The sequence below is a fragment of the Gopherus evgoodei genome, chromosome 18 (genome assembly GCF_007399415.2).
Source record: "Gopherus evgoodei ecotype Sinaloan lineage chromosome 18, rGopEvg1_v1.p, whole genome shotgun sequence".
Lineage (NCBI taxonomy): Eukaryota > Metazoa > Chordata > Testudines > Testudinidae > Gopherus > Gopherus evgoodei.
This window is the reverse complement of record NC_044339.1, coordinates 1588204-1612777: the sequence shown is the minus strand read 5'-3', so window position 1 is coordinate 1612777 and position 24574 is coordinate 1588204. Positions and strand designations below refer to the sequence as shown.

At 60.0% G+C, this 24574-nt stretch overlaps 1 protein-coding gene across 1 annotated transcript in view; it reads left to right on the top strand.

The window, feature by feature from the left end:
• HSPG2 (heparan sulfate proteoglycan 2) overlaps positions 1-24574 on the top strand; it is a 189453-nt gene that overhangs the window by 128426 nt on the left and 36453 nt on the right. The window contains exons 47-62 of the mRNA XM_030537635.1: positions 877-999; positions 1777-1929; positions 4027-4169; positions 12593-12728; positions 14138-14297; positions 14665-14754; positions 16125-16332; positions 18186-18324; positions 19279-19430; positions 20198-20333; positions 21230-21381; positions 21794-21920; positions 22303-22454; positions 22855-22993; positions 23177-23328; positions 23724-23862. Of these exons, the coding sequence (XP_030393495.1) occupies positions 877-999; positions 1777-1929; positions 4027-4169; positions 12593-12728; positions 14138-14297; positions 14665-14754; positions 16125-16332; positions 18186-18324; positions 19279-19430; positions 20198-20333; positions 21230-21381; positions 21794-21920; positions 22303-22454; positions 22855-22993; positions 23177-23328; positions 23724-23862 (2301 nt within the window). The remainder of the gene's footprint in view (positions 1-876; positions 1000-1776; positions 1930-4026; positions 4170-12592; positions 12729-14137; positions 14298-14664; positions 14755-16124; positions 16333-18185; positions 18325-19278; positions 19431-20197; positions 20334-21229; positions 21382-21793; positions 21921-22302; positions 22455-22854; positions 22994-23176; positions 23329-23723; positions 23863-24574) is intronic.

Below are 24574 nucleotides of genomic sequence, written 5' to 3'. Positions count from 1 at the left end.
CCCAATTCCTCTGTCCTCAGTAATCAGGGCTGGAGGCAAGGTTAGACCCCAAAGGTCAGTGATGTGGACTGGGCTCCTGTGTGTCACAGTGGGCAGGTCCCTGAGTGACCTCTTCTCCTGTGAGTGACGCTGGGCTGGAGCTGGCACAAATGCCAGCAGGGTCAGGTGTTGGAGCGGGTTGAGTGTTTGGGGCTCTGGAACCTGCCTGATGTCAGGCTTCCTGGCGCCTCGTCTCTCTGAAAACCTTCCCACTGCACAGTGCAGGGGAGGTGATACACCAATCAGGGTTCGCTGTCCTGGGCCCACCTGCATTGGGCTCCAGGGAGAAATCCCTCCTGCATTGGCCTTTACCTGCATGGGGGACTTCAGGATTGTTTCCTTAACATCCCACAAGCTGCTCCCCACCCTGGTCCCAGGGGCAGCAATTTGGTCACAAACTGGGGGATCCTAGCTGAGTCATTGGAGGTGCCAAGAGCCAGGCTCTCGGCTGTACTCAGCCCTGAGGGAAACTCTCAGGGAGTCAGTTCTGGGTCCCTATTTCTCAGTCCTGGCCCTGGGTGCTGGTTACAACAACTTAGGGCCTGCTCTAAACTGCCCACTTGGCTGTGGTCCATTATGGACCATACACTGTGCTCCAGGGCAGAACACGGGCTGCCCGGCTGGGACATGGCCTCTGCTCTGTCTTCTGGGGCTGGTGTTACTGTAGATGAGAGCTGGGAGGCCACAGGTAGGCCACGCCTGGGGCCCATACAGCCCTGAAGCGCCCTGAGTAGGCAGCAGGTCTAGGAGACGAGAGGCCCCTGAAGTCCCTGCCGCGGGGCTCTCGAGGTTTCCTGCAAGTACAAAGTGAATAACCCGCCATCCATCTTGCCGCAGCTGCCACTGCCGTCCTGCCCACGGCCACCATCGAGCCAGCACAGCTGACGGTCCAGCCAGGCCAGCCGGCTGAGTTCCACTGCATTGCCAGCGGGAGCCCCCCGCCCACTGTGGAGTGGATCGGTAAGTGCAGCCGGCGGGGAGCACAGAGGGGATGGGCCAATCAGCCCTTTCCCATCCCGGCCATACCTCCTGCCTGTCAGGGTTCTGGGTTCACCTGGCCACTCGGAGACCCAGGGCTGGGATGAGGCAGATGGAAGAGACGAGCAACGCTCTGAAAACCACTAGACTAGATCCCATTGACAGTGGCCTGTGGCCATGGGTGGCAGGTATCAAAGACCAGGAGATGCTAAGCCTTCCATAACCCAAGCTCTGGCCCCACCCTCGCTCCCCCTCTCCTGGAAGCTGCAGGGGGCTCTGCTCCAGCTGGCGGCCAAGGATCCTCCAACCACGGGGGAGGTGGGGATGGGGGGCTCAGGGCTGGAGTGAGGCCTCAAGTTGGGATGGGGCTGTGGGCTAGCCTCCCTGAAGGGTGGTTCACCTGCTGCCCCTGCCTGTGGCTGCGTCAGCAGGAGACATGGGAGGGGTATCCCCAGCCCCTCCCACTCGAGCCAGAGTCTCTCCATCAGCTTTGCGTAGACAGCAGGCTCATGTGTACCCCATTGTGTTGCAGTGACAGGCTCCAGCCACCCAGCATGGACTGCTGGGGGCTATTCTCTGGGCCTCTGGCGCCAGGGGATGCATGGCCAGGCTGTGCTGTGCCAGGCCAGCCATGGACTGTGAGCCCAGCTGCTCTCTGGGCCCCCGGCCCCGCGTCGTGGTGAGGCAGGTTGTGCAAAGCTGGGGTGCTGAGAGACAGGGCATTAAATGCTGTATCTCTCCTGGCCTGGCTCACTGCAGGAGGACAGGCTGGTGTCATGTCCCGCAAGGCTGTGATCCAGGGAGGGACCCTGCGCTTCCCCGCTGTGGAGCCCTCGGACGAGGCGGAGTATCTGTGCCGTGTGCGAAGCAGCGCTGGGCAGCACGTGGCCCGGGCCTTCCTGCAAGTGCACAGTACGTACACTGCGGCAGTTGCTGCCTGCCCTGGCCCAGAGATCTCACCTCGCCTGCCCCAGCTCTGCACCCCTACACCAAAGCAGCTGCAGCAGGACCCCAGAAGCAACCCTTGTTCTCGCTGGCTGGGGACCCCACCAGATGCTGGCTCCACACACCAAGCGCTGCGCAGGCTCCAGCATTTTGGCCTCTTAGCATGGGCAAGAGCAGCAGCGGTGGGAGCAGGGGTGCAGGATGGTCTAGTGGTTAGAGCAGGGATATTTGAATCTTCTGGTAAGGAGCGGTCAGCGTGTGCCATGGAGAGCGGGGCCAGGTGGTCAGCGTGTGCCATGGCCAGCGGGTGGCGGGGGCAGAGGCAGGCAGTCAGCATGTGCCATGGCCAGCAGGCAGCGGGGAGAGGGACGGGCGGTCAGCATGTGCCATGGAGAGCAGGGGAAGGGACGGGCGGTCAGCGTGTGCCATGGCCAGCGGGCAGCAGGGGGAGGGATGAGCAGTCAGCGTGTGCCGTGGGCGGTGGGGGCAGGGGCAGGCCGGCAGCGTGTGCCATGGAGAGCGGGCGGCGGGGGGAGGGACGGGCCGGCAGCGTGTGCCATGGAGAGCAGGGGGCGGGGGCAGAGACGAGTGGTCAGCGTGTGCCATGGAGAGTGGGGGGAGGGACGGGCAGTCAACATGTGCCATGGCCAGCGTGTGGCAGGGGGAGGGACAGGCAGTCAGCGTGTGCCATGGCTAGCGGGCAGTGGGGCAGGGACGGGCGGGCAGTGTGTGCCATGGCCAGCGGGCAGTGGGGCAGGGACGGGCAGTCAGTGTGTGGCATGGCCAGCGGGCAGTGGGACAGGGACGGGCGGTCAGTGTGTGCCATGGCCAGCTTGCAGCAGGGGGAGGGATGGGTGGTCAGTGTGTGCCATGGCCAGCGGGCAGTGGGGCAGGGACGGGCGGTCAGCGTTTGCCATGGCCAGCATGCGGCGGGGGGAGGGATGGGCGGTCAGCGTTTGCCATGGCCAGCATGCGGCGGGGGGAGGGATGGGCAGGCAGTGTGTGCCGTGGCCAGCGGGCCGTGGGGCAGGGACGGGCGGTCAGCGTTTGCCATGGCCAGCATGCGGCGGGGGGAGGGATGGGCAGGCAGTGTGTGCCGTGGCCAGCGGGCCGTGGGGCAGGGACGGGCGGTCAGCGTTTGCCATGGCCAGCATGCGGCGGGGGGAGGGTTGGGCGGTCAGCGTGTGCCATGACCAGCGTGTGGCAGGGTGAGGGACGGGCGGGCAGTGTGTGCCATGGCTAGCGGGCAGTGGGGCAGGGACGGGCGGGCAGTGTGTGCCATGGCCAGCGTGTGGCAGGGGGAGGGACAGGCAGTCAGCGTGTGCCATGGCTAGCGGGCAGTGGGGCAGGGACGGGCGGCAGTGTGTGCCATGGCTAGCGGGCAGTGGGGCAGGGACGGGCGGTCAGTGTGTGCCATGGCCAGCTTGCAGCAGGGGGAGGGATGGGTGGTCAGTGTGTGCCATGGCCAGCGGGCAGTGGGGCAGGGACGGGCGGTCAGCGTTTGCCATGGCCAGCATGCGGCGGGGGGAGGGATGGGCAGGCAGTGTGTGCCATGGCTAGTGGGCAGTGGGGCAGGGACGGGCGGCAGTGTGTGCCATGGCCAGCGGGCAGTGGGGCAGGGACGGGCAGTCAGTGTGTGGCATGGCCAGCGGGCAGTGGGACAGGGACGGGCGGTCAGTGTGTGCCATGGCCAGCGGGCCGTGGGGCAGGGACGGGCGGTCAGCGTTTGCCATGGCCAGCATGCGGCGGGGGGAGGGATGGGCAGGCAGTGTGTGCCGTGGCCAGCGGGCGGTGCGGCTCAGGGGCGAGCGGAGTGGTGGAAGAATTGCAGGGTGGGATGCTGTGTCCCCTATTCCCTTGTGCCGGGCTGGCAGGTCACTGAGTGTCCCAGTCTCACTCTGGGCCTCCCCGGCTGGCTGCGAAGGGTGGAGAGGTGCCATGGGAAGGGCAGGGCAGGGTGGGGTGGGAGGTGGGTGGCATCACACTGGCCAGGCTGCCCCTGCTGTGACCCAGCCAGGGCTCTCCCGGGACCTCCCGCAGCTGTAACCCACTGGCTGTTTGCAGGTGCCAGCGTGCCGCAGGTGCAGGTGAGCCCAGAGCGGACAGAGGTGCAGGAGGGCAGCACAGTGAGACTGTACTGCAGGGCTGCCGGCTCCCCCACTGCCACCATCACCTGGGAGAAGCAAGGGGGCAGCCTCCCGCCCCAGGTAACATCCCCAGACTTACAGACCTTTGGGGGTGGGGCAAGGCTGTGGGGCGGAGTGTGTTGGGGGCATAGCCACTTTGGGGGGGAGGAGCATGGGGTGACAGTGATTGCACTGTGGGGCCTTGAAGTTTGAGAGCGCCAGGGTTCAGAATGCTCAGAGTTGGGGCATGGGGCCCGGCAGGTTGGGGGGTGGGTGCCGGGAGCTGGGACGTGGGGCCTGGCTGGTTCGGGATGGGTGCTGGGGGCCAGGGCGTGGGGCCCAGCAGGTTCGGGGTGAGGTGGGGGGCCGGGGCGTGGGGCCCGGCATGTTGTGGGGGCGGGGGCCAGGGTGTGGGGCTTGGCCTGTTCAGGGTGGGGGCTGGGGCCTGGGGCTCAGCAGGTTGTGGGTGGAGCCAGGGTGTGAGGGAGGGGAGCCGGGGCGTGGGGCCCGGCCCGCTGCCGTCGGTCCAGCCAGAGACGTTGGCGCGGAACTCTCCATAGGGCTCGTTTCGTGTCTCTGCAGAAGCTTCCTCTTGTCAGTTTCGCCGTTCGGGGGGGGGGGGGGGGAGGGGGCTGGATAGCAGCCAATGGGGCTGCAGCCTCCACCCCAACAAGGCCAGCTGCAGGCAGCCCATTGGTTATCCCAGCCCCTGGGTAGGGACCTCGATGAGCAGGGGCCTTCCCCATTGAGCCAGAGCCCAGTCCAGCCCTGTCCCTGGGCACGCGCCCCATGTCTTAGGGGCAGGAGCGCTGGCAGCAGGGACCGGCCCCAGGGTCAGGGGCTTGGGCTGTGTCTCAACGCCTTTGGGCCAGACCTAGGGCCCCGGGATCTCAGAGTTTTGTTGATGGTGCCAGGTCCCAGGCCTGTTGCCATGAGGGAGCCGCTTTCCACTGGACAGGCCGGTCACAGGAGGGGCCTTGCAGGCTTTCACGCTCAGCCACGGTCACGCATGTGGGCACGCACACACACACACCCCCGGCTGCTGTCACTCTGTCACTTTCCCGCCATCTCTCTGCCAGGCTCTCTCTGCCTACGGTTTCCTTCACTTTCAAGGCACCAGCCTGAAGGAGATACAGCAGCGGGTCCAGGAGCTCTGGCAGGTAGCTCGCTTGCTCTTGTGCTTGGCATGGCTGGCTGAGCTGGGCACCGAATTCCTGCTTTCCCCTGATGGCTCTTCCTCCCTCGCTGGCCCGGGGCGCTGGGGCTCACAGCATGTGGGCAGCCCAGGCCCCGGGAGCCACTCTGTGAGCTTCAGCACAAAGTGCCCCGGCCATGAGTTCGTGGGCACAGCTGTTTCCTGAGGAGGGGGGTGGCTTGGGCCCTGTCCTGGTACCATCTAGCCCAGGCTGTCAGGAGATCCTTGCTGTGCAGTGGGTTAGCCCAGAAGAGCCTGCTGGCACTTGCAGCAGAGGCCCGAGGCCCAGCACAAACAGGATGCAGCTTACCGTGCCCAGGCTCCCCCCTCTCATCCCCCGGCCCCTCTGCAGGGAGCCATGCTGGGTCCCCCTGTGGTGGGATCATAGGGTTGCCAGCTTTCTAATTGGACAAAACTGAACACCCTTCCCTGCTCCCTGCTCACTCCATCCCCCCACCCTCACTCACTTTCATCGGGCTGGGGCAGTGGGTTGGGGTGCAGGAGGGAGTGAGGGCTCTGGCTGGGGGTGCAGGCTCTGAGGTGGGCTCGGAGATGAGGGGGTTGGGGTGCAGGAGGGAGTGAGGGCTCTGGCTGGGGGTGCAGGCTCTGAGGTGGGGTCGGGGATGAGGGGTTTGGGGTGCAGGAGGGAGTGAGGGCTCTGGCTAGGGGTGCAGGCTCTGAGGTGGGGTTGGGGATGTGGGGTTTGGGGTGCAGGAGGTGGTGTGGGGTGTGGGCTCTAGGAGGGAGTTAGGGGGCGGGAGGGGGTTCCAACCTGGGGCAGGGGGTTCAGGGTGTGGGCTCTGGCCAGGCGGCGCTTACCTCAGGCAGCTCCTGGAAGCAGACGGCATGTCCACCTCCTAGGTGGAGGGGTGGCCAGGGGACTCCACGTACTGCCTGCGCCTGCAGGTGGCACCCCTACAGGTCCCATTGGCTGTGGTTCCTGGCCAATGGGAACTGTGGAGCTGGCGCTCAGGGTGGGGGCAGCGTGCGGAGCCCCCTGACTGCTCCTGTGCCTAGGAGCCAGATATGCCGGCCGCTTACGGAAGCTGCGTGGAGCCAGGGCAGGGTGCGAGCCTGCCTCAGCCCCGCTGCGCCACCGACCAGACTTTTAGCAGCCCAGTCACCAGTGCTGACTGGAGCCTTCAGAGTCCCTTTTCAACTGGGCATTCCAGTCGAAAATCGGATGCCTGGCAACCCTATAGGATCACCGGGCTACACCCTGGAACTTGGGACGGGCCGTCCTTAAGCATACGCAGCTGTGCAGGGCACCATGAAATTTGGGGCACCAAATTGCCCCAAATTTCATGGTGCCCTAGGCAGCTGCGTGCTGCATACACGGCAGCCCTATCCCTCGGCCAACCCCCCTGCAAGGGGCAGGACCGTCCCTAGTGGGGTGTGGGGCCCCAGACAACGCCCTCCGCCCTGCCTCTTACCCTTCTCCCATGCTCCACCCCTGGCCCACCCCCATTCCACCTTTGCCCCCAGCAACCCCACACTCCCCAGCAGTGGCAGGAAGTGGAGCAACCTGGCCCCAGCCCGCTCTACTCCGCCGAATCCCAGCAATGGTGCTCTGTTTCCCGCCGCTGGTGAATGTGGGGAAAGGCTCACCTCCCCCCCGCACTCACCAGCAGCGGCAAGAAGTGGAGCAACCTGGCCCCAGCCTGCTCTACTCCACCGAATCCCAGCCACGGTGCTCCGCTTTCCGCCGCCGGTGAATGTGGGGAAAGGCTCACCCCCCGCACTCACCAGCGTCAGGAAGCAGAGAGACGCGGCCCCAGCCCACTCCACTTCCCTTGCTCCAGCCCCAGCCATGTCACTCGAGTTGGGAAAGGACTGGCGGCAGGAAGCAGAGCACCGCGTCTGGGAGCTGGCAGAGTAGAGTGGGCTGGGGCCGGCCTGCTCTGCTTCCCGCCACTGCCAGTGAGTGAGGGATCCCTTCCCCCAAACCCCCTCCCCCAAGCAACACGGCTGGGGCCAGGGCGAGGGAAGCAGAGCGGGCTGCTCCCGGCACCCCGCTAATCCCCTGGGCTACTCTGGGCCTAGGGGGGCCCCCAAAAGCGGCCCCCCACAGCTCATGTCTCCAAGTTCTTGGGGGAAAGGCCAGGTGCCCCACACAGCCTCCCCGCAGGGGAGGGTGGGAGGCTGCGTAGGGCACCCAAATGGCTAGGGACGGCCCTGAACTTGGGTACTGCTGTGCCCCCTTTACTCTCCAGCCTGGGGTTTCTCTCTCAATGCTTCACTAGTGACCAGCAGCAAACTCCTCCAGGCACTGTTATCACTCAGCACAACAGAGTGTGGAGCCCCACACCCAGCTCTATTGCATGAATGCTCCCTGAACCACTCACGAATCACCCATGGAAAGGCACCAGCCAAATACCCCCAGCTCTCCAGCCTTGCACCCCGGAGCTGTATCTGTCCAGTGTAAGTTCATTGCCCAGTCTGCCCATCCCTCGATGTGGAGAGGGGACACACTAGCCTTTGTAAACTGAGCTGAGATTTCCCAAGCACTTCCACCAAAACACACTGTTTTAGGTAAAATATAAAACAGATTTATTAACTCCAGAAGGATCGATTTTAAGTGATTATAAGCGTTAGGCACAAAACATCACAGCTAATTACAAAGAGAATAACAGGTAATCACACAGTCTGTATCTGAAACCTGGTTTGGATGAAGCAGTTTTCTCACCCCACTGGATGATACAATTCTTAATACACTGGCTTCTCCCTTGAGCCTGGACCAGTCTCCTCAGCTGAAGTCTTTGTCTTCCCAGTGCTCTTGTTGCTTCCAGCATAGGTGGGTGTCACAGACTCACAGATTGTGCCCACTCTTGGCTCCATGCGGTCCCTGGGGGGGAACCCCCTTCAGTGAGACAGCCCTTCTCGGGGGTCCACTCTCTCTTGGGGTCAGGCCCCTCCACCTCCTGGAGCCACACCTTTCTGAGCCTTAGCGCGTCTGTCTCTGCCGTGGGCCCCCTCAGGGGGTCCCCTCGCTCTGGATCCCCGGAGCCTCCACTCCCAGAGGGAATAATGCAACCCTGTTCTCTAGCCCAGAGTGACTCTCAGCCAGCATAAAACAGGAGGGTTTATTGAGAGTTGAACCCAGCACAGGAACCTCTCAGGCCTGGCCTCCCTCAGCACAGCACATCCCAGTCTCCCTGCATCCGGGGGGGCTCTGCCTGCTCCCCCTCTCCAGTCCAGAGCCCCTCTTCTTCCCAGCTGGGCCTCCGATATCCCCAGCCCCAAGCCCCCTCTGTCCATTGTCTTCTAGCCATGTACACCAGGTCGCCTGGGCCTCCTCTCCTCTCTTCCGTCTTCTGGCCCCTTCTGTCTGGAACCAGCTGGTCAGGTCACCAGGACCCTCTCTTTACAGTCCATTGTTCACCCACTGACCGGAACAGCCTGTGACTCCTGAGCTGGGTCGCCAGGTCACCAGTCGCTGGGGTCTCCATTCTCCAGGCCATTGGCGGGAGTCCCAAGTTCCGTTGCCGGTCCTTTGTAACAACAAACTCCCTCTCCCCTCACCTCATTAAACCAGGAACACCCAGGGAAACTGAGTCCCGCCCCCTCTGCATGCAAACCATTGAAAAAACAAGGAAAAAAAACAAGACAAACCCCCACTTCGTCACATCTCTCCCCCCTTCGAGTCTGAACTGAGCGGGGTCACTTAGCCAGTGACCTGGGGAAGTTCAGGGCCCCCGCCCCATGATAAAGCATCGACTATAACATTGGCACTCCTCCTCCATGTCATAACCCTGGAGGGGCAGGCTCCATCTCAGCAGCTTGGCATTAGCTCCTTTTATTTGGTGCAGCCACATCAGGGGTGAATGGTCACCCAAATAGATACGGCTGCAGGTTTTTAAGGGCCCACCCCATGGCCAGGCATTTATTCTCGAAGGCTGTGTAGTTTTGCTCCTGGAGCAGCAGCTTCCTGCTCAGGTATACAATAGGGTGTCTCTCCCCCTTAGTATCAGTTTGCATCAGCACTGCACCTGCCCTGTGTCCGAGGCATTGGTAAACACTAGGAAGGGTTTGTTAAAATCTAGGTTTACCAGCACCGGGCCCTGGATAAGTGCCCCCTTCAGCGCAGCGAGAGCCCTCTGGCACTGCTCGGTCCAGACCACCTTGTCTGGCCTTCTCTTCCTACACAGCTCCGTGAGGGGAGCCGCCAGGGAGCTAAAATGGGGCACAAACCTGCGGTAGTACCCTGCCATTTCAGTGAAAGCCTGGACCTGCTTCTTAGTCTGGGGAGTGGGCCAGTCCTTGATGGCCTCCACTTTGGCTGGCTCCAGCTTCAGGTGGCTGCTCCCCACCTTGTGGCCCAAGTATGATACCTCGGCCATCCCCACCTTGCACTTTTCAGCTTTTATAGTCAGTCCTGCATCCTGGAGGTGACCCAGCACCCTCTTCACCTGGGACACATGGTCTTCCCAGGTCTGGCTAAAAACACAGATATCGTCAATATATGCTAGAGCAAAGTCCTCCATCCCCCTTAGCAACTGATCCACCAGGCACTGGAAGGTGGCAGGTGCCCCCTTGAGACCAAAAGGCAGGACCAAGAACTCGAAGAGCCCTATTAGGGTGATGAAAGCAGACTTCGCCCTGGCCTCTGGGTCGAAAGGCACCTGCCAGTAGCCTTTGGTAGTCAGGTACCCCCAACTTGTCTAGGATCTCATTGGTCCCAGGCATGGGGTTGGAATCAGGCACGGTGATGGCCCTGAGCTTCTGATAGTCCACGCAGAACTGGATTGACCCGTCCTTGGGGACCAGCACCACGGGTGAGGCCCGGGGGCTGGTGGACGGCTGGATCACCCCTAAAGCCAGCATGTCCCTGACCTCTCTCTCCAGGCCCTGGGCTGTTTTCCCAGTGACCCTAGATGGGAAACACCTGATGGGAGGGTTGGGTCCTGTCTCCACCCAGTGGACAGCCAGGTTAGTGAGCCCAGGCCGGTTGGAGAACAGCTGCTGGTATGAATGCAGCACTGCTCTGATCTCTGCCTGCTGGGCAGGGTTAGCTGGTCTGATTCCAGTGAGGGGTCAGCCCCAGCCTCAGGGACGCTCTCCCTACTCCTCCCACTGCCCATACACAGCCAGCACCAACTTCTCTGTTTCGTCATGTTGACATGGTGTGCTCCTGCACCGCTGTAGCCAGCGAGGCCCTCAGCTTCTCCAGGGAGGGATCCTCCTACAGCTCCTTCTGGAATTCAGCCGTTGGGCTTGAGGATACAGTTTCCCCACCTTGAGACGGAGGCTCCAGCCCAGCTCTGTCAGGCCCTATCCTCGGTGCTTCAGTCCCCCGCTTTGGGAGGTCACCAGGCGCTGGGGTATCCATTCTCTAGGCCATTGGCTGGGGTCCCAAGTTCCGTCGCCAGTCCTCTGTAACAACAAACCATTTAAAAAACAAGACCCCCCCACACTTCATCACAGTAGGGGAGGAGAAAGGCCAAAGAATGATGCCACTGTCCCCTATTTTATATCCTCAGTCCATGTGCCTGGAGAACACTAGCCTAGACACATCGTGGTGGGCTTTGCTGAGTCACAGAATTGAGCAATCCCCCATTGTGTGATGCTTGTGCAACTCTCTTACAGCATTGTAAATCCCTTGTTTACAATTCCCCTGCTGATTAATGGTCACATAACACTCCTCAGGGAGTGGGTCACCACCTAGCAGTAGAGACTCTCAAACTTACAGCATAGTTCAGTAACAACCATACAGCAAACTCTCGTCACTTCCTACACACTACGATATACAGATTTGGACAGAACAGTGGGTTTCAGCAGATCATGAGCTTTCATATGATATTTTACATGGCCTATGTGTTGGGTTTGGATCCTTCGAGGTGTTACCTTATGCCACTGAGTCAGCTTATTCTGCCAGCCTGGGTCCCCTTTACCTGGGCTGGCTGGGCTGGGCTCGCAAGCCTCTTCCAGCCAAGCACACAAGCAGGGCCACAGCCAGCTGCACAGAGACCAAGATCAGCTCTGGGAAGATTCAGCCTTAGGGGCTCCCCCAACACCCTGGTGCCCACTCCCTTTAAGGGGAACAAACCCAAAGGTTTTATGAAATTTGCCCCTTTCCTCAACGTGGAGGGAGAGATGCACAACTTCTTGCCTTCCCCCCCCAGTTAGAAATTACATAAACTGGGTTATATTATAAACAAGAAATAAGTTTATTAACTGCAAAAGGTGAATGTTAAGTGAATGTAAGATAGCTGACAGAACAAAGCAGATTACTGAGCAAATAAACCACAGGACGCAAGTTAAGCTCAATAGACTTAAGCAACAGGATACACAATATAATTTCTTACCCTAAATGTTATTTTAGGCAGGTTGCGAAGTTTCTGTGGTTCAGAGTTCCGATTATACTTCTTTTCAGACTGGACCCCTGTCTCAGTCTGGGCTCCCCTGCTGCCTTCCCTTCAGGTGGCTTTCTCAGTCTCTCTGCTTGGGCAGACAGGCCATGGAGAGGAGGACTCCCATTTGCCTTCCTCCCCACCCTTCGATAGGATTTACATAAGGCCAGAATCCTTTGTTTCCAAACTTGACCCCACTTCCCTCACAGTGGAAAGTTACAAGAAGTCCCAGGTAATGTTTAGTATGAGGTGACAATACCACCTGACCCTGTAATATCAGTGGCCGTATGGAGTGTACCCAGGAAGGCCAAGCTTTTCACAGCTCATCGTCCTCACTGATGGGCCATTCACCCTGTCTAGCTTTTCCCTTGTTGTACCTGAAGTGTTGGCAGTGGGCGTCACCAAAAGTAGAATAACTGAAATAGAGATACGTAGTCAATATCCCTAACTGCAGATACAGAAATGATTCAGGCATACAAATTGGATAATCGCATTCAGTAAATCAGAACCTTTCCAATGATATCTCACATGAGCCATCTTGCATAAAGTATATCTCGGTTTTGTCATAGTCATATCATAAGCATGTTTTCATAAAGAATATGGAGTGAACCATCACAGCATGCTTGTGTGAAATAGATCATAATTATATGACAGGGGTTAATACGGGGGTTCCAGGGTCCCTACTTTGAGGGACAGAGTGCAACCCCCCCAGCAGCCCAGCTCCCCCACAGGCCCTGTACCACCCAGATAAACCGCCAGTAACCAAGCTGACTACCCAGCAGCCCCTTTCCCACTCAGCTGGGCACTGATCAGCGGTCTCCTCAGCGGGGCCTGCTGCTGACCCCGCACAATGAGGATGGGGTCCCAGGTGCCCTCACCTCTTCCTGCATACTTGGAGCTTGTGTCCAACATGTGCCTCTGGGACCCCAGCCCTGACTGCTCCCTTGCTGTGTTTGCAGTCCCGCTCGGAGCGCACCGACATCGCCACTCTGGTGATCCCCTCCATCACGGCCGCTGACAGTGGGGTCTACCTGTGCATCGGGACCAGCCCAGCTGGTGTCGGCAGTGCCAGGATCGAGGTGGTGGTGCTACGAGGTAAGGGCCCAAGGACAGGCTTTCACTGCTAACCACTAGGGATGTACTGGCCAACTGGGCCACCTGCAGGGCTGCCCTGCCACATGCTGTGCAGCGCAGCATTGGGCATCACCCATGTGCCATCCAGCTGGGGTGTGTGTCCCTCCCCAGTGCCCAGGGCAGGGCTCAGGGAGGGGGGCAAGGCCTCTGCCTTTCAGCTCCAACAGTTCTCTCCAGCTGTTGGTGCTGCCAGGACTTTAACGAGAGGCTCCCACAGAAAATCTGCTCCCTTAGCCTGGGCTAAGAGGAAGGGGAAGCAGCTGCGGGGTCTGCCCCCAAGAATGGACTCTGCACTGATCCAGCCTGTGCAACCAGCCTGTGCTCAGCATATGGAGAGTGGACCCCAGGCATGTAGCCCTGAGTAGCCAGACCAGTGAAGAGCTTTCCAAGTGCACTATTCCCCCGCAGGCTGCCGGAGCTGGGTTATTAGCTCAAGCAGTCGTTTGGCTGGCTGTGCTGTCCCAAGACCCCAGCTCAGTCCCTGCGGGGACCCATTCAGGAGCATTGTCCCAGTAACCCAGCTTGGCTCTGGTGTGGCAGCTGGTGGAGGCTGGAGTCACTCGGGCTGCTGAGCACAGCATGTTGCTGGCAGGGTAAGAAGTGAGACTGGCGAGTACTTGGAGCAGTCATGCTGGGCCTGATAGATCGTGTGGTGGGGTCCCTCTGCTCCCAGTTGGTGGGACTGAGGCTGCATGACAGCTCTGGGGGCAAATGCTTGAAGGAACCCAGCTCAGTCTCCCCCCTGGGAGTGGCTGGGTGGATGTTTGAGCTTGTGCTAGTAAAACCCCATGGCACAGATGCTTGTGTGAAAGGGCATGGGTTTGAGCAGGCCCACATGGAGCTGGCAGCATGCCAGGGGAAGGAGTGCTGGGGCCTGGCCCAGCACTGATCACAGAGCTTGGCTCCCAGCTTGGGCTGCCATCATCCCCCTACTCAGCCTCTTCACAAGGGAGGTTCCTGGTGCTGCCACCAGGGCACTGTGGCATTTGAAATAAGTGACCAAGTGGGAGGTCAGCCTGGGTGAGTAAATAGATGGGATCAGCCGGAAAAGACCAAGCATCTCCAGCAGTTGGCCTACAAGACCCCAGCACAGCCAGCCCCCTCCAGGAGTGCAGGAAAATGAGCCATTGCTAATGCATTTCAACTGCCAAGGCCACCTTTCTGCTCTGTGGCTGTGTGGCACCGGCATGCAGGGGCCTGTCCCTGACTGGGCACCTGCAGATAACACTAACGATGAATAATTCCAGGCGAGGCTGCAGTAGCTGGGCATGAGGATGTGTGGGCTGCGTTGCGTGACAAGCTGCCTGGCTTTAAATGAACTCAGCCATTGATCTGTGCTAAGCTGATTTACCCTGTTCTGTCTCTTCCAGCCTCGGGCGTGGTGCCTCCCATCCGGATCGAGGCCTTGTCATCTTCCATTGCTGAAGGACAGACCCTGGATCTGAAATGCCTCGTCACGGGCCAGGCGCCAGCCACAGTGACGTGGTACAAGCGAGGGGGCTCTCTGCCAGCCAGACACCAGGTACAGCTGTAGGAAATCAGTGTGACTCCATGGACAGCTGTGGAGCTGCACTAGTTCACACCAGCTGGGGAGGCAGCCCGTGGCACTGCAGAGCCCCTGTATGGACTCCCTCGGGACCTGGTACAGATGCTCATGGATCCCAAGGAGGCTTTTCCTTATCTCAGGTCAGGCGGGCAGCTGTGTCAGTCTCTGAGAACAGGAGACTGGAGGATGCAGAAATGAGAGGCAGTAGTTCTCCAGGCTGAGGCCCAGCGAGTTGCTTGGGATGTCCAAGGGGGCTGGGCAGGAGACACAGTGGGGCTGAGGGTTTAAGCTCAGGGCTGTTTTCTTCTCTTCCCCCTTGAATTCCCTCTCTCCCACCCATCTCCCTGCCAGGTCTCCGGCTCCCAACCTACGCATCTCTCAGGTCTCGGCGGCCGACTCGGGTGAGTACGTCTGCCGCGTGAGCATTGGTGCCAAACTCCCGTGAGGCCTCCATCCCAGTTACTGTGCAGCAGCACCGCGCCAGCTCCCCACACGGTAAGTCTGAGCTGTGTGAGCTGGCTGGCCTGGGGGCAAGAGCTCCTTGCGCTTGTGTCATGGAGTCCCTGGGCGATGCTCTGGAACTGCTCCCCACCAAGCCAGTCAGGGCTTTGGGGAGCCTCCTCTCCCTCGGAGCAGACTTGTTCAGGGCAAGAAGCTCACACGTCTTCACCTCCTGGGTCTCTCCTTGGAGCATTCAGCATCCTCTGCCCCTCCGTGCGCTTCCCACAGCAAGCCCACCCCAGCAGGGTCCTGGGGAAGCCACCGGGTTCTGCAACCCCCACTTCGCAGTCAGACGTGACTCTCAGCCAGCCAGTAAAACAGAGGTTTATATTCGATGACAGGAACAGGGTCTAAAACGGAGCTTGTAGATACAGCGAACCGGACCCCTCGGCCGGGTCCATTCTGACGGCAGTGAGCCAGACCCCCACGTCTGCACTTCACTCCTCGACCCCAGCCAGTTCCAGACTAACAACCCCCTCCAGCCTCTCCTCCTCTGCTCCGTTCCTTTCCCAGGCCAGGAGATCACCTGACTCTTTGTCTCCAGCACCTTCAGCTGGCACCTTTGCAGGGGAGGGGCCCAGGCCATCCGTTGCTAGAGACAGAGTGTCAGGCATTTAGGTGCACTGGCCCTTTGCTCTGCCAGATACTTAAGAACTGCCATGGGGACACTGAGGCACCAAGACAGTATTCAGAGAAAACATTAGAACATTCCTAGTTCATCACGCTTGCTCCCCTAGTACCAGGGGTCCCTGTGGACAATGCACTGGCATCCACTGGGTAAGGATGGCTGCACCTGCTGCATCCCCAGGGACGTGCTTTTCCGAGACCCTGCCTTGCCCCTTGCAGTTCTGCCCTCCACACCCTGCCCCCTGCACAGGGCAGGTTTGAGGTCACCATTCCCCTTCCACAGGTAGTGGAGGAGTCTGTGCAGGTGGGTGCAGGCTGCTGGGAGTGTGCCACAGGGATCGGCTCTCAGGGACAGTTGCCCTGGGTGCTTCTCCAGGGAACCAGCCTGGCAGTGGCACGATCAGGCAGCACAGGGGTTGCTGTTGTGGGTGGGGGGATGGGGTTGTGTGTGTGTAGTTTCTGCTGATCTCTGGGAGCAGGAGACGCCCACAATGGATCTGCCTTGGAGGGCGAAGGGCGAGCTGTGGGCTGCCTTATTTCCCCTTGGTGTTGCCCTGTGGTCCGTACAGCTGCCTTGCCAGTCCTGGGAGAGCCACACTCTGACCCTGTGGGGCTGCGGGCCGGGCAGGTCATTTCCATTGCTTTATAAATTACTTGAGGGTTCTTACCACTCCTCCAGCCAGCACTGCTCCAGCCTGGCTTTTGGTGATGTGCCGCTCTTGGCTCTACCCCTCCCTCTCTGTTCTTCCAGCCCCCCCCATCCACATTGAGTCCTCCTCTTCCGCCGTCACTGAGGGACAGTCCTTGGACCTGAAGTGCCTCGTCACAGGCCAGTCGCCAGCCACAGTCATGTGGTACAAGCGGGGAGGCTCCCTGCCGGAAGGCCACCAGGTAGGGGGCCATGTGGGACCACGGGGACTGGGGCTGGGGCCTGTGCCAGCTCGTGTGGAGCTGGGCTGGAATGCCCAGGACTCAGCAGTGGCTGCTTGGGGATTCCTTGGGGAACCAGTAAGTCCACAGCGCTGCCTCCCAGTGATGTAGCACCTGGCACCCTGCACCATTGTCCAGCTTACCCACAATACCTTGCTCCTCATGCTTCTGGGATTGTCTCTTCAGAGCCCTGCCCCAAGAGGTGTGGCATCATAGAGGGGGAGGTTATCATTGTGACGGGTTCCCTCCAGGGTGCCACCTCGAACTGGGTACCACTGAGCCCCCCAGCCCAAGCTCCCTTTATACCGTACTGCTGTGACAAGGTTCCCAGCCCATATACAGCAGTTACATGCAGATGGGAAGAGTCCAACTAGGGAACCTCCCAGCTACTTAGGCACACACCCCTCTAGAGTGTCAATCCAAAATGAGACCGTCGTGTGCTGCACAGTGCAAGCTCATGAAATTCCCCCCCTCCCGCGCTGTGGAGAGGAATATACAACAGCTTTCTGCCCTGAGTTATGAATCCCACACACTGGTTTTAAACAAAGCAAAACCAAGTTTATTAACTACAAAAAGATAGATGTTAAAGGGATAGCAAACAGATCAAAGCAGATTACCTAGCAAATAAACAAAACCTACAAACTAAGCTTAATATACTAACGAGATTGGATCTGAACAGCAGATCCTCATCCAAGTGATGATACAAGCAGCTGCAGATTCCTAAGGGGCAAACAGCACTAATTTACAGCTTGGAATCCCCAGGGATTCCAGTCCCTTTAGCTTGGGTCCAGCACTTCCTCAGGTGTTTCCAGGAGTCTCTTTGGGTGGGGATTCTGTGAAGAACCATGATGATGTCACTCCCCTGCCTTTTATAGCTTTTGCATAGGGCGGGACCCCTTTATTTCAAAGCTTGGCTCCTATGCAAGTCAGTGGAAAAATACTGATGTCCCAAGATGGAGTCCAGCATCAGGGTGACCTGGTTCACATGTCCCTGTAGTGTCACAGCAGCCGTTTCTCAGAGGCTGCCTGCAGCCTCCTCTGCAAGGCTCCCCAGGTGGGAAATAAGCTTCTTCTAAGGCCTCTTGTTTTCTGTAATGGCCCTTACCCACCCAGCTTTTCAGAATGAAAGCATCTTGTCTAGTGGGCATTCCCCAGGTGTAAACACAGATACACAGTCAATATTCCTAACTTTAGATACAAAATTTATACATGCATACAAATAAGATAATCATATTCAGGAAATCATGACCTTTCCAATGATATCCCACATGACTTATCTTGCATAAAAGACATCACAATTATGCCATAATCATATAATATCCCTGTGAAGAATATGGGGTGCAGTGTCACACCCATGTCCCTGGGCAGCCCTTCCCTAGTGCCCCATTGGCACCCCCAGCCCCACTCCCTGGCCATGTGTGGGTGGAGGGCGACACACCCTTGGAAAGGCCGGCCCAGATCGCCATGCTGTCCTGGAGCTAATGGGGCAGCTCAGCCTGGCCTCTGAAGCGGCTCAGGCTCCCTGCAGACTCAGGCTGACCCTGCCTTGGTGACACTCAGGTCATGGTTTCACAATTTTCTGTGCAACCTTCACAGCAAGAGACTGACTCTTTTAGCTGAACTCTGGAGAACCACTGCGAGGTGGGGCCATGCCCCCAACCTGGCTAGTCCTTTGCCCCACATGCTGGGGGAGGCTGCTTTGGCTAAGGGATGCAGGCGTGGCGTTAGCTCCCCCAGAGGCTCCATTCCACCTGCCAGTTCCATTCTCCTCCTCTCACAAAGCCCCATTGCTTTCCTGCCCCGTTCCCCGCCAGGTCTCCGGCTCCCACCTGCGGCTGGTCCGGGTCTCGGTGGCCGACTCGGGTGAGTACGTCTGCCGCGTCAGCACCAGTGCTGGTATCCAGGAGACCTCCATCATCGTCACCATCTACCGTGCCACCGGCTCACCCTACTGTAAGTGAAGGCAGTGCCTGGCACGGTGCAGCCTGGGCTGGCCTGGAAACCTTGGCTCAGGCGTGACCTCAGGCCTTAGGGTTCAGGGCAGCTGCTCCTCCGCCTTGCTGGCAGCTGGGCCCAGCTGGAATGCATGGGGTGGGAGAGAGCAGGGCTGAGGAGGTCCTGCAGGGGGCCCTTTGGGGCAGCGCTGTGGGAGGGAGGAGGGTTAGGCCAGGGCATCTCTTGTTTACCAGGAGATGAGAAGAGCAGTGAGGAGCGGAAGGAAGCTCCTTCCGGGCTGGCTGTGGCCATGAAACAGGCCAGCCACCACTGGGCCAGGGGGGCTTCAGCCAGCATCTAGTAGGGAAGTGCCCAGATCATGGAGACCGCCATCCTGACTGGCACCCCTGCCCCTGGGGCAGCAGGCTCAGCAGAGGCTGAGGAGCAAGTGAGCTGCAGTGCTGATCTCCCTTCGCTCCCCAGAGGGAAAGGGAGGCTCGTTTGTGCTGCTGGAGGGAGAGGCTGCATGGTCTGGGCATGGAGAGAGCTCAGGAGACCTGGGTTCTAGCCTCACCTCTGCCCTAGGTTGCTGCGTGACTGAAGCAAGTTACTTCCCCTCTCTGGGGAATCTGCCTCAAGTTCCCCCCCTTTTCCCTGTCCTTCGACATTTGCAGCTGGAAGGAGCTTCACGGCCCAGTGCCTGGGAGCAGAGGCTACTGGCCATGAGGCCAGAACCTCAGAGCACAGAGCTCTCACGTGCCAAGCAGGAGGCGCAGACTGTCAGCCGCCTTGGTCTCTCCTGAAAGCCAGACACTCAGCTCTTCAGGCGCTGCTGACAGAGCTCCTGCTCCGGCAGCGGGGACTAGGGGTGGACTAGCCGCTTTGGCAGGCTGTTTCTATCTCCCAATTCCTCTGCTATGCGAGGGGACCTCTCCCCCAGCTCTAACCCCCCCATCCCCCTGGTTTCTCCAGCCTCGGGCATCGAACCCCCTGTCCGCGTCGAGTCTTCCTCGTCCTCCATCTCTGAGGGACAGACCCTGGACCTGCAGTGCCTCGTCACGGGCCAGGCGCCAGCCACAATCACGTGGTACAAGCGGGGGGGCTCCCTGCCAGCCAGTCACCAGGTAGGAGATACACATGCCAGACGTGATTGGGGGTTCCTTGGGGCCAGGGAGAGTGGGTCTGGAGGGGTTGTTTGCTGCAGATGGGCCTATCTCTGAAGAACGTCCATCTCCCTCCAGAGTTATCTGGTTTCTCACCTTGGTACCCTGGTTAGTACTTGGCAGCTCCATGGGGAAACTGCCCAAGTCTGCCATAGCCCAGTGCTGGAGTGGTGTGGGAACAACCTGTCACGGGTCCACAGGCTGGTGCTCTCACATGACTCGGGAACAGTCCCTGGGCTGGCCCCCTTCAACATGTCAGCCCCTGTAGGGTCACACGCAGTCACTGAGGCCCACACACTAGACGGGATGGATCACTTGATGATTCCCTGTTCTGTTCATTCCTTCTGGGGCACCTGGCACTGGCCACTGTCGCCAGACAGGTTACTGGGCTAGATGGACCTTTGATCTGACTCAGTGTGGCCGTTCTTATGTTCTTATACAAAATACTATGAAAAACTCTCACTCAGTCACATACATAGCTCCGATCACCCTGCCTGCGCTACCCACAGTGCACTGCTGCTCCCAGGGCGGGAGGGCAATGGGACTCATGTTGCTCTCCTAGGAATGGAGACCGGCAGAGCCCTGGCTAACTGGCTGGGATCGTGGCAGCCCTGGTGCGATAGGCCCTTGTGGGGGGAGGATGGCCCCCCCTGCCCTGGAGATGTTATCAGAGCTCTGATGTCAGATGTGGGGTTTGTCTCTCGCGCTCCCGGCTCCTTGCCCGCCAGGTCTCCGGCTCCTACCTGCGCATCCCCCAAGTCTTGGCAGCCGATGCCGGCGAGTACGTCTGCCGCGTCAGCACTGGCACCATGGTCCAAGAAGCCTCCGTCATTGTCACCATCAGCAGCACCGGGTCTTCCTACTGTGAGTCCAGGCAACAGACAGCGACGGCCGGTCTTGCAGTGTCCCACAAAGGGTGGCTCCGTACATCCATGGCAGGCAGCCTGGCCTAGTGGACAGAGCACTGGACTGAGGCTCTGGGTTCTATGCTCCCTCTGCTACTGACCTGCTAAATTTCTCTGTGCCTTAGTTTCCCCTCCCTTTTTCTGTTTAGCTCTTCAGGGCAGGGCCTGTCTCTCACTCTGTGTCTGTGCAGCGCCCAGCACAATGGGCCCTGATCTCAGCTGGGGCCTCGGCTAGCTCCTGCTATAAACGGTGATGACGATGAGCGCATCTCTCACTGCTGAAGGCCGGTGGGGTGATGGCTGCTGAGGCTCCTTTGTGGAGAAGAGCCCTGTCCCCCACTGTGGTCTGCCCTCCCCATGGAGCATACTGGGGTGTTGAGCAGGCACTTCGCTCAGGACAGAGAGAGGATCAGGTGCCATCAGAGACCCTATTTAAAGGGGGGATGGGGGCACGTTGCAGACTCTGCTCCGGTTTCCCCAGCGTAGCCTGTCCCATGGGCACTGGCCTTGGGAGAGTGGGCTTTAGAGGCAGCCTCCCCTCTACATGCACATGCCTGAAGGTCTACATGTGGGGAATCCAATTCCCTGGGCTGCGGCCTGCTTGTACAGTACAGGGGCATCCTGCAGGGATCAGATTGGGCTCCGTCCCCTTTGGATTTCAGAGGGAGAGAAGAGGGGTTCAGCTCTGGGAACATTTCCTACCGGGGGAAGCCCCATCACTGGGCTGTTTACAACTGGGGTGGGCTGGGACCCTGGGACCCCGGAGTCATTTCCATCTCCACTTGCCGTGGGAGTATGACGTGCCCTGAGAATTTGCTGTCAGCTGTGCCCACACTCTTCTCTTGGCTCTTCCAGCCTCGGGCATGCGCCCCCCAATTTGGATAGAGCAATCGTCATCCTCCGTCACCGAGGGACAGACCCTGGACCTGAAGTGCCTCGTCACAGGCCAGGCACCAGCCACAGTCACGTGGTACAAGCGGGGGGGCTCTCTGCCGGCGGACCACCAGGTAGGAGAGCGAGGCTGGGCTAGCGGAGAGGTTCTGTCCAGGTTCCCCTGGGTCCGAAGGATGTGGCTATTGGGTGAAAATGGCAGCTCTGGGAATGAGCTGGGCTCTGTCCTGCTGTGGGCTGGCTCCACGGGGGTCCCAGTGCAGTGGCAGGACCCCTAGTCGAAAGGGCAGAGCCGGGAGCGGCATTCTCATCCCTGGCGGCAGGGGAGTTGGGGCCTGGGAGCGGACGTGGATAGGAGGGTGAGTCCTGCTCTGCCAGCTGACCAGCGGGGGATCTGGGAGCAGCACGCGCAAGCCTGAGCCTGGTGGAGGCCAGGCAGGCAGCCCCGTGCTGTGTGATGCAGGGATCAGAGGACAGCGACCTGCCTTTCCCTCTCTGACTCCGAGCTCTCCGTGACCCGCCCCCCAGCTCTCCGGCTCACACCTGCGGCTGGTCCAGGTCTCGGCGGCTGACTCGGGCGAGTATGTCTGCCGCGCCGGCACTAAGGAGGCCTCTGTCCTCGTCACCATCCAGCAGAGCAGCAGGATCTCCTATCGTGAGTTGTGTGTGGCCACCGTGCTCTCCTCTTCCCCAGGGCGAAGGAAGATCGGTGCCCTCCGGGGATGCACCTCTAGTGGGCAACCCTGACCACCCACAGGTGCTGCCATCCACAGGGAGATCTCAGCCCCCAACGGGGTAACTGGAATTGATGGGGTGGCTCTGAGCTCCCAAAGGACGAGGTCTGTGGGTTATGAGACAAGCCCCTGAGGAAGCAGCTGGAGCCCTGAACTAGACCAGACAGGGCATTCAGGAGTTCCCTGTTGGTGCTGATCCGGCCCCAGCCCTGGGAGATCTGCCCCCACAGCTCTGCTCCATCTCTTCTCCATGGGAAGGAGCTGGATCCCACAGCTCCAACCCTCTGCCCTTGGTTCCTCCAGCCTCAGGAGTCACCCCACCAGTGAGGATCGAATCTTCCTCGTCCTCTGTTGCCGAGGGACAGACCTTGGACCTGAACTGCCTCGTCGCAGGCCAGGTGCAGCCCAGAGTCACATGGCACAAGCGGGGGGGCTCCCTGCCAGCCAGCCACCAGGTAGGAGACATGGGGGGCCTGGCAGTGTTTCCAGAGGGCGTTTCCTGGGCCTTGGACTCGCTTTGCCCTCCCAGGAGGGGGTCTCATCCCGGGGTTTCTTGGGATACTGTCTCCTCCCGACCAGGCAGCAGGGCTTGGCTCCAGTGTCTCGGGGAGCGGAGATACAGTGAGAGGAGGAGGGACCCCCTGGGCCAGGAGAGCTCAAGGAAGCAGGGCTGAGCAGTCCTGCTCAGGAGACCCAGCAGGAACAGCCAGCCCCACCTCACAGCGGAGAGCCTGGGGAGGGGTTGCCTGAGGCCAAAGGGGGGGTAAGGGAGTGGAGGGATCACTGGCCTCACCAGCTCCCCATGCGCTCCCTCTTCTCACAGACCCTTTCTCCATGTCATTCACTGCCCGCCAGGTCTCTGGCTCCCGCCTGCGCATCCCCCAGGTCTCGGCGGCCGACTCGGGCGAGTACATCTGCCGCGTCAGCACCGGTGCCATCACCCAGGAGACCTCGCTCATCGTCACCATCCAGGGCGGTGCCGGCTCTTCCTACTGTGAGTCTGGCCTGGGCTGGGCTGCAGGCACTGGGCTGGGCCGGGAAGCAGGAGGGAGCTGGCTCATGTCCCAGCCTGGGCTGTAGCCTTGTGCGCCCTGCGGTGTGATCAAAGCTTGGCAGGGCACAATGAGTCCTTTGCCATCTCTGAGCTTTCTGTGCTGAGCCTCTGCTCCCCTTCCAGCTCTGGGCGTCACCCCTCTGGTGAGGATCGAGACCTCTTCCGCGTCCATTGCCGAGGGACAGACCTTGGACCTGAACTGCATGGTCGCAGGGCAGGCACAGCCCAGAATCACATGGTACAGGCGGGAGGGCTCCCTGCCAGCCAGTAGCCAGGTACAGGGGCTCGTGGTGGCTGGGAATTGATGGCCATGGCCCATAAATTCCCCCATGCTCCTATGAGCAGCAGACCCATGGGATTCCTGGCTGGGGCGGCGATGGGGAGAAGGTTGATATCCTTGGACAATGAAACTCACAATAGGCAGCAAATGCTTTGGAATCCAAATGCCTGGAAAAGTCCATGGTGTCTCCAGTCCTACCCAGGAGGAGGTACAAGGGCTGCATGGGGGCTGGGAGACAGTGGGGGTCGGAGACAGTCCATGCCAGCCTTGTAAGGGCTTGTCCCACAGACAGGGCTGGCTTTCCCAAGGAGCCCAGCTCCCCATAGGCCCCTGCCTGCTGAGCGCAGCTCTCCTCAATGCCCCATGGCCTCTGCCCTCTCTCCTCATCAGGTCTCTGGCTCCCACCTGCGCATCCCCCAGGTCTCAGCTGCCGACTCGGGCGAGTACATCTGCCATGTCAACAATGGTGCTGGCCCCCTGGAGGCCTCTGTCATCGTCACCATCCCCCACAGTGCTGGCTTCTTGTACCGTACGTCTGGGCGGGGTGGGGCCCGCATGTGGAGGGGCCAATGGGAATGGGATTCAATGCCGGGGCCCACATAGGCAAGGGGCATGGACCCAGTGCTAGAGACCCGTGGCGACCTAGTACCCCCTCCCAGACTGTATCCTGCCCATCTCCATGGAGATGTCTGTTGAGATTGGCTCAGGGCCCTGGCCTGACTCCAGGCGTAGCAGGGGCTTCACATGAGGGAGAGGTAGCTCAGTGGTTTGAGCATTGGCCTGCTGAACCCAGGGTTGTGAGTTCAATCCTTGAGGGGGCCATTTGGGGATTGGTCCTGCTTTGAGCAGGAGGTTGGACTAGATGATCTTTTGAGGTCCCTTCTAACCCTAATAGTCTATGATTCTATGGGGGTACGCAGGCCAGAAGCCCACAGGGATCGGAGACCCTCGGTGTGGTGAGGTGGTCACTGTGGGCTGAGGGATGGGCCCAGGTGGGTACTATAATCCTAGGGCAGGGATTGGAATCCACTTTGGCTAACCCCAGTGCATTGTGGGAGGGCACAAACCCTGCCCCAGTGCTGGATTAGCCATGTGGGGCAGGGTCATGAGGGATGCTCCCCGGGGCTCTGAGTGCTGGGGAAGGCTTGCTTGGGACTGCACAAAGAGGGGACCCGGGGGCGATAGGACCAAGGAAAGAACAAGGGCACGCTGGCTGCATGGCGGGGGTCCCATCACCTGGG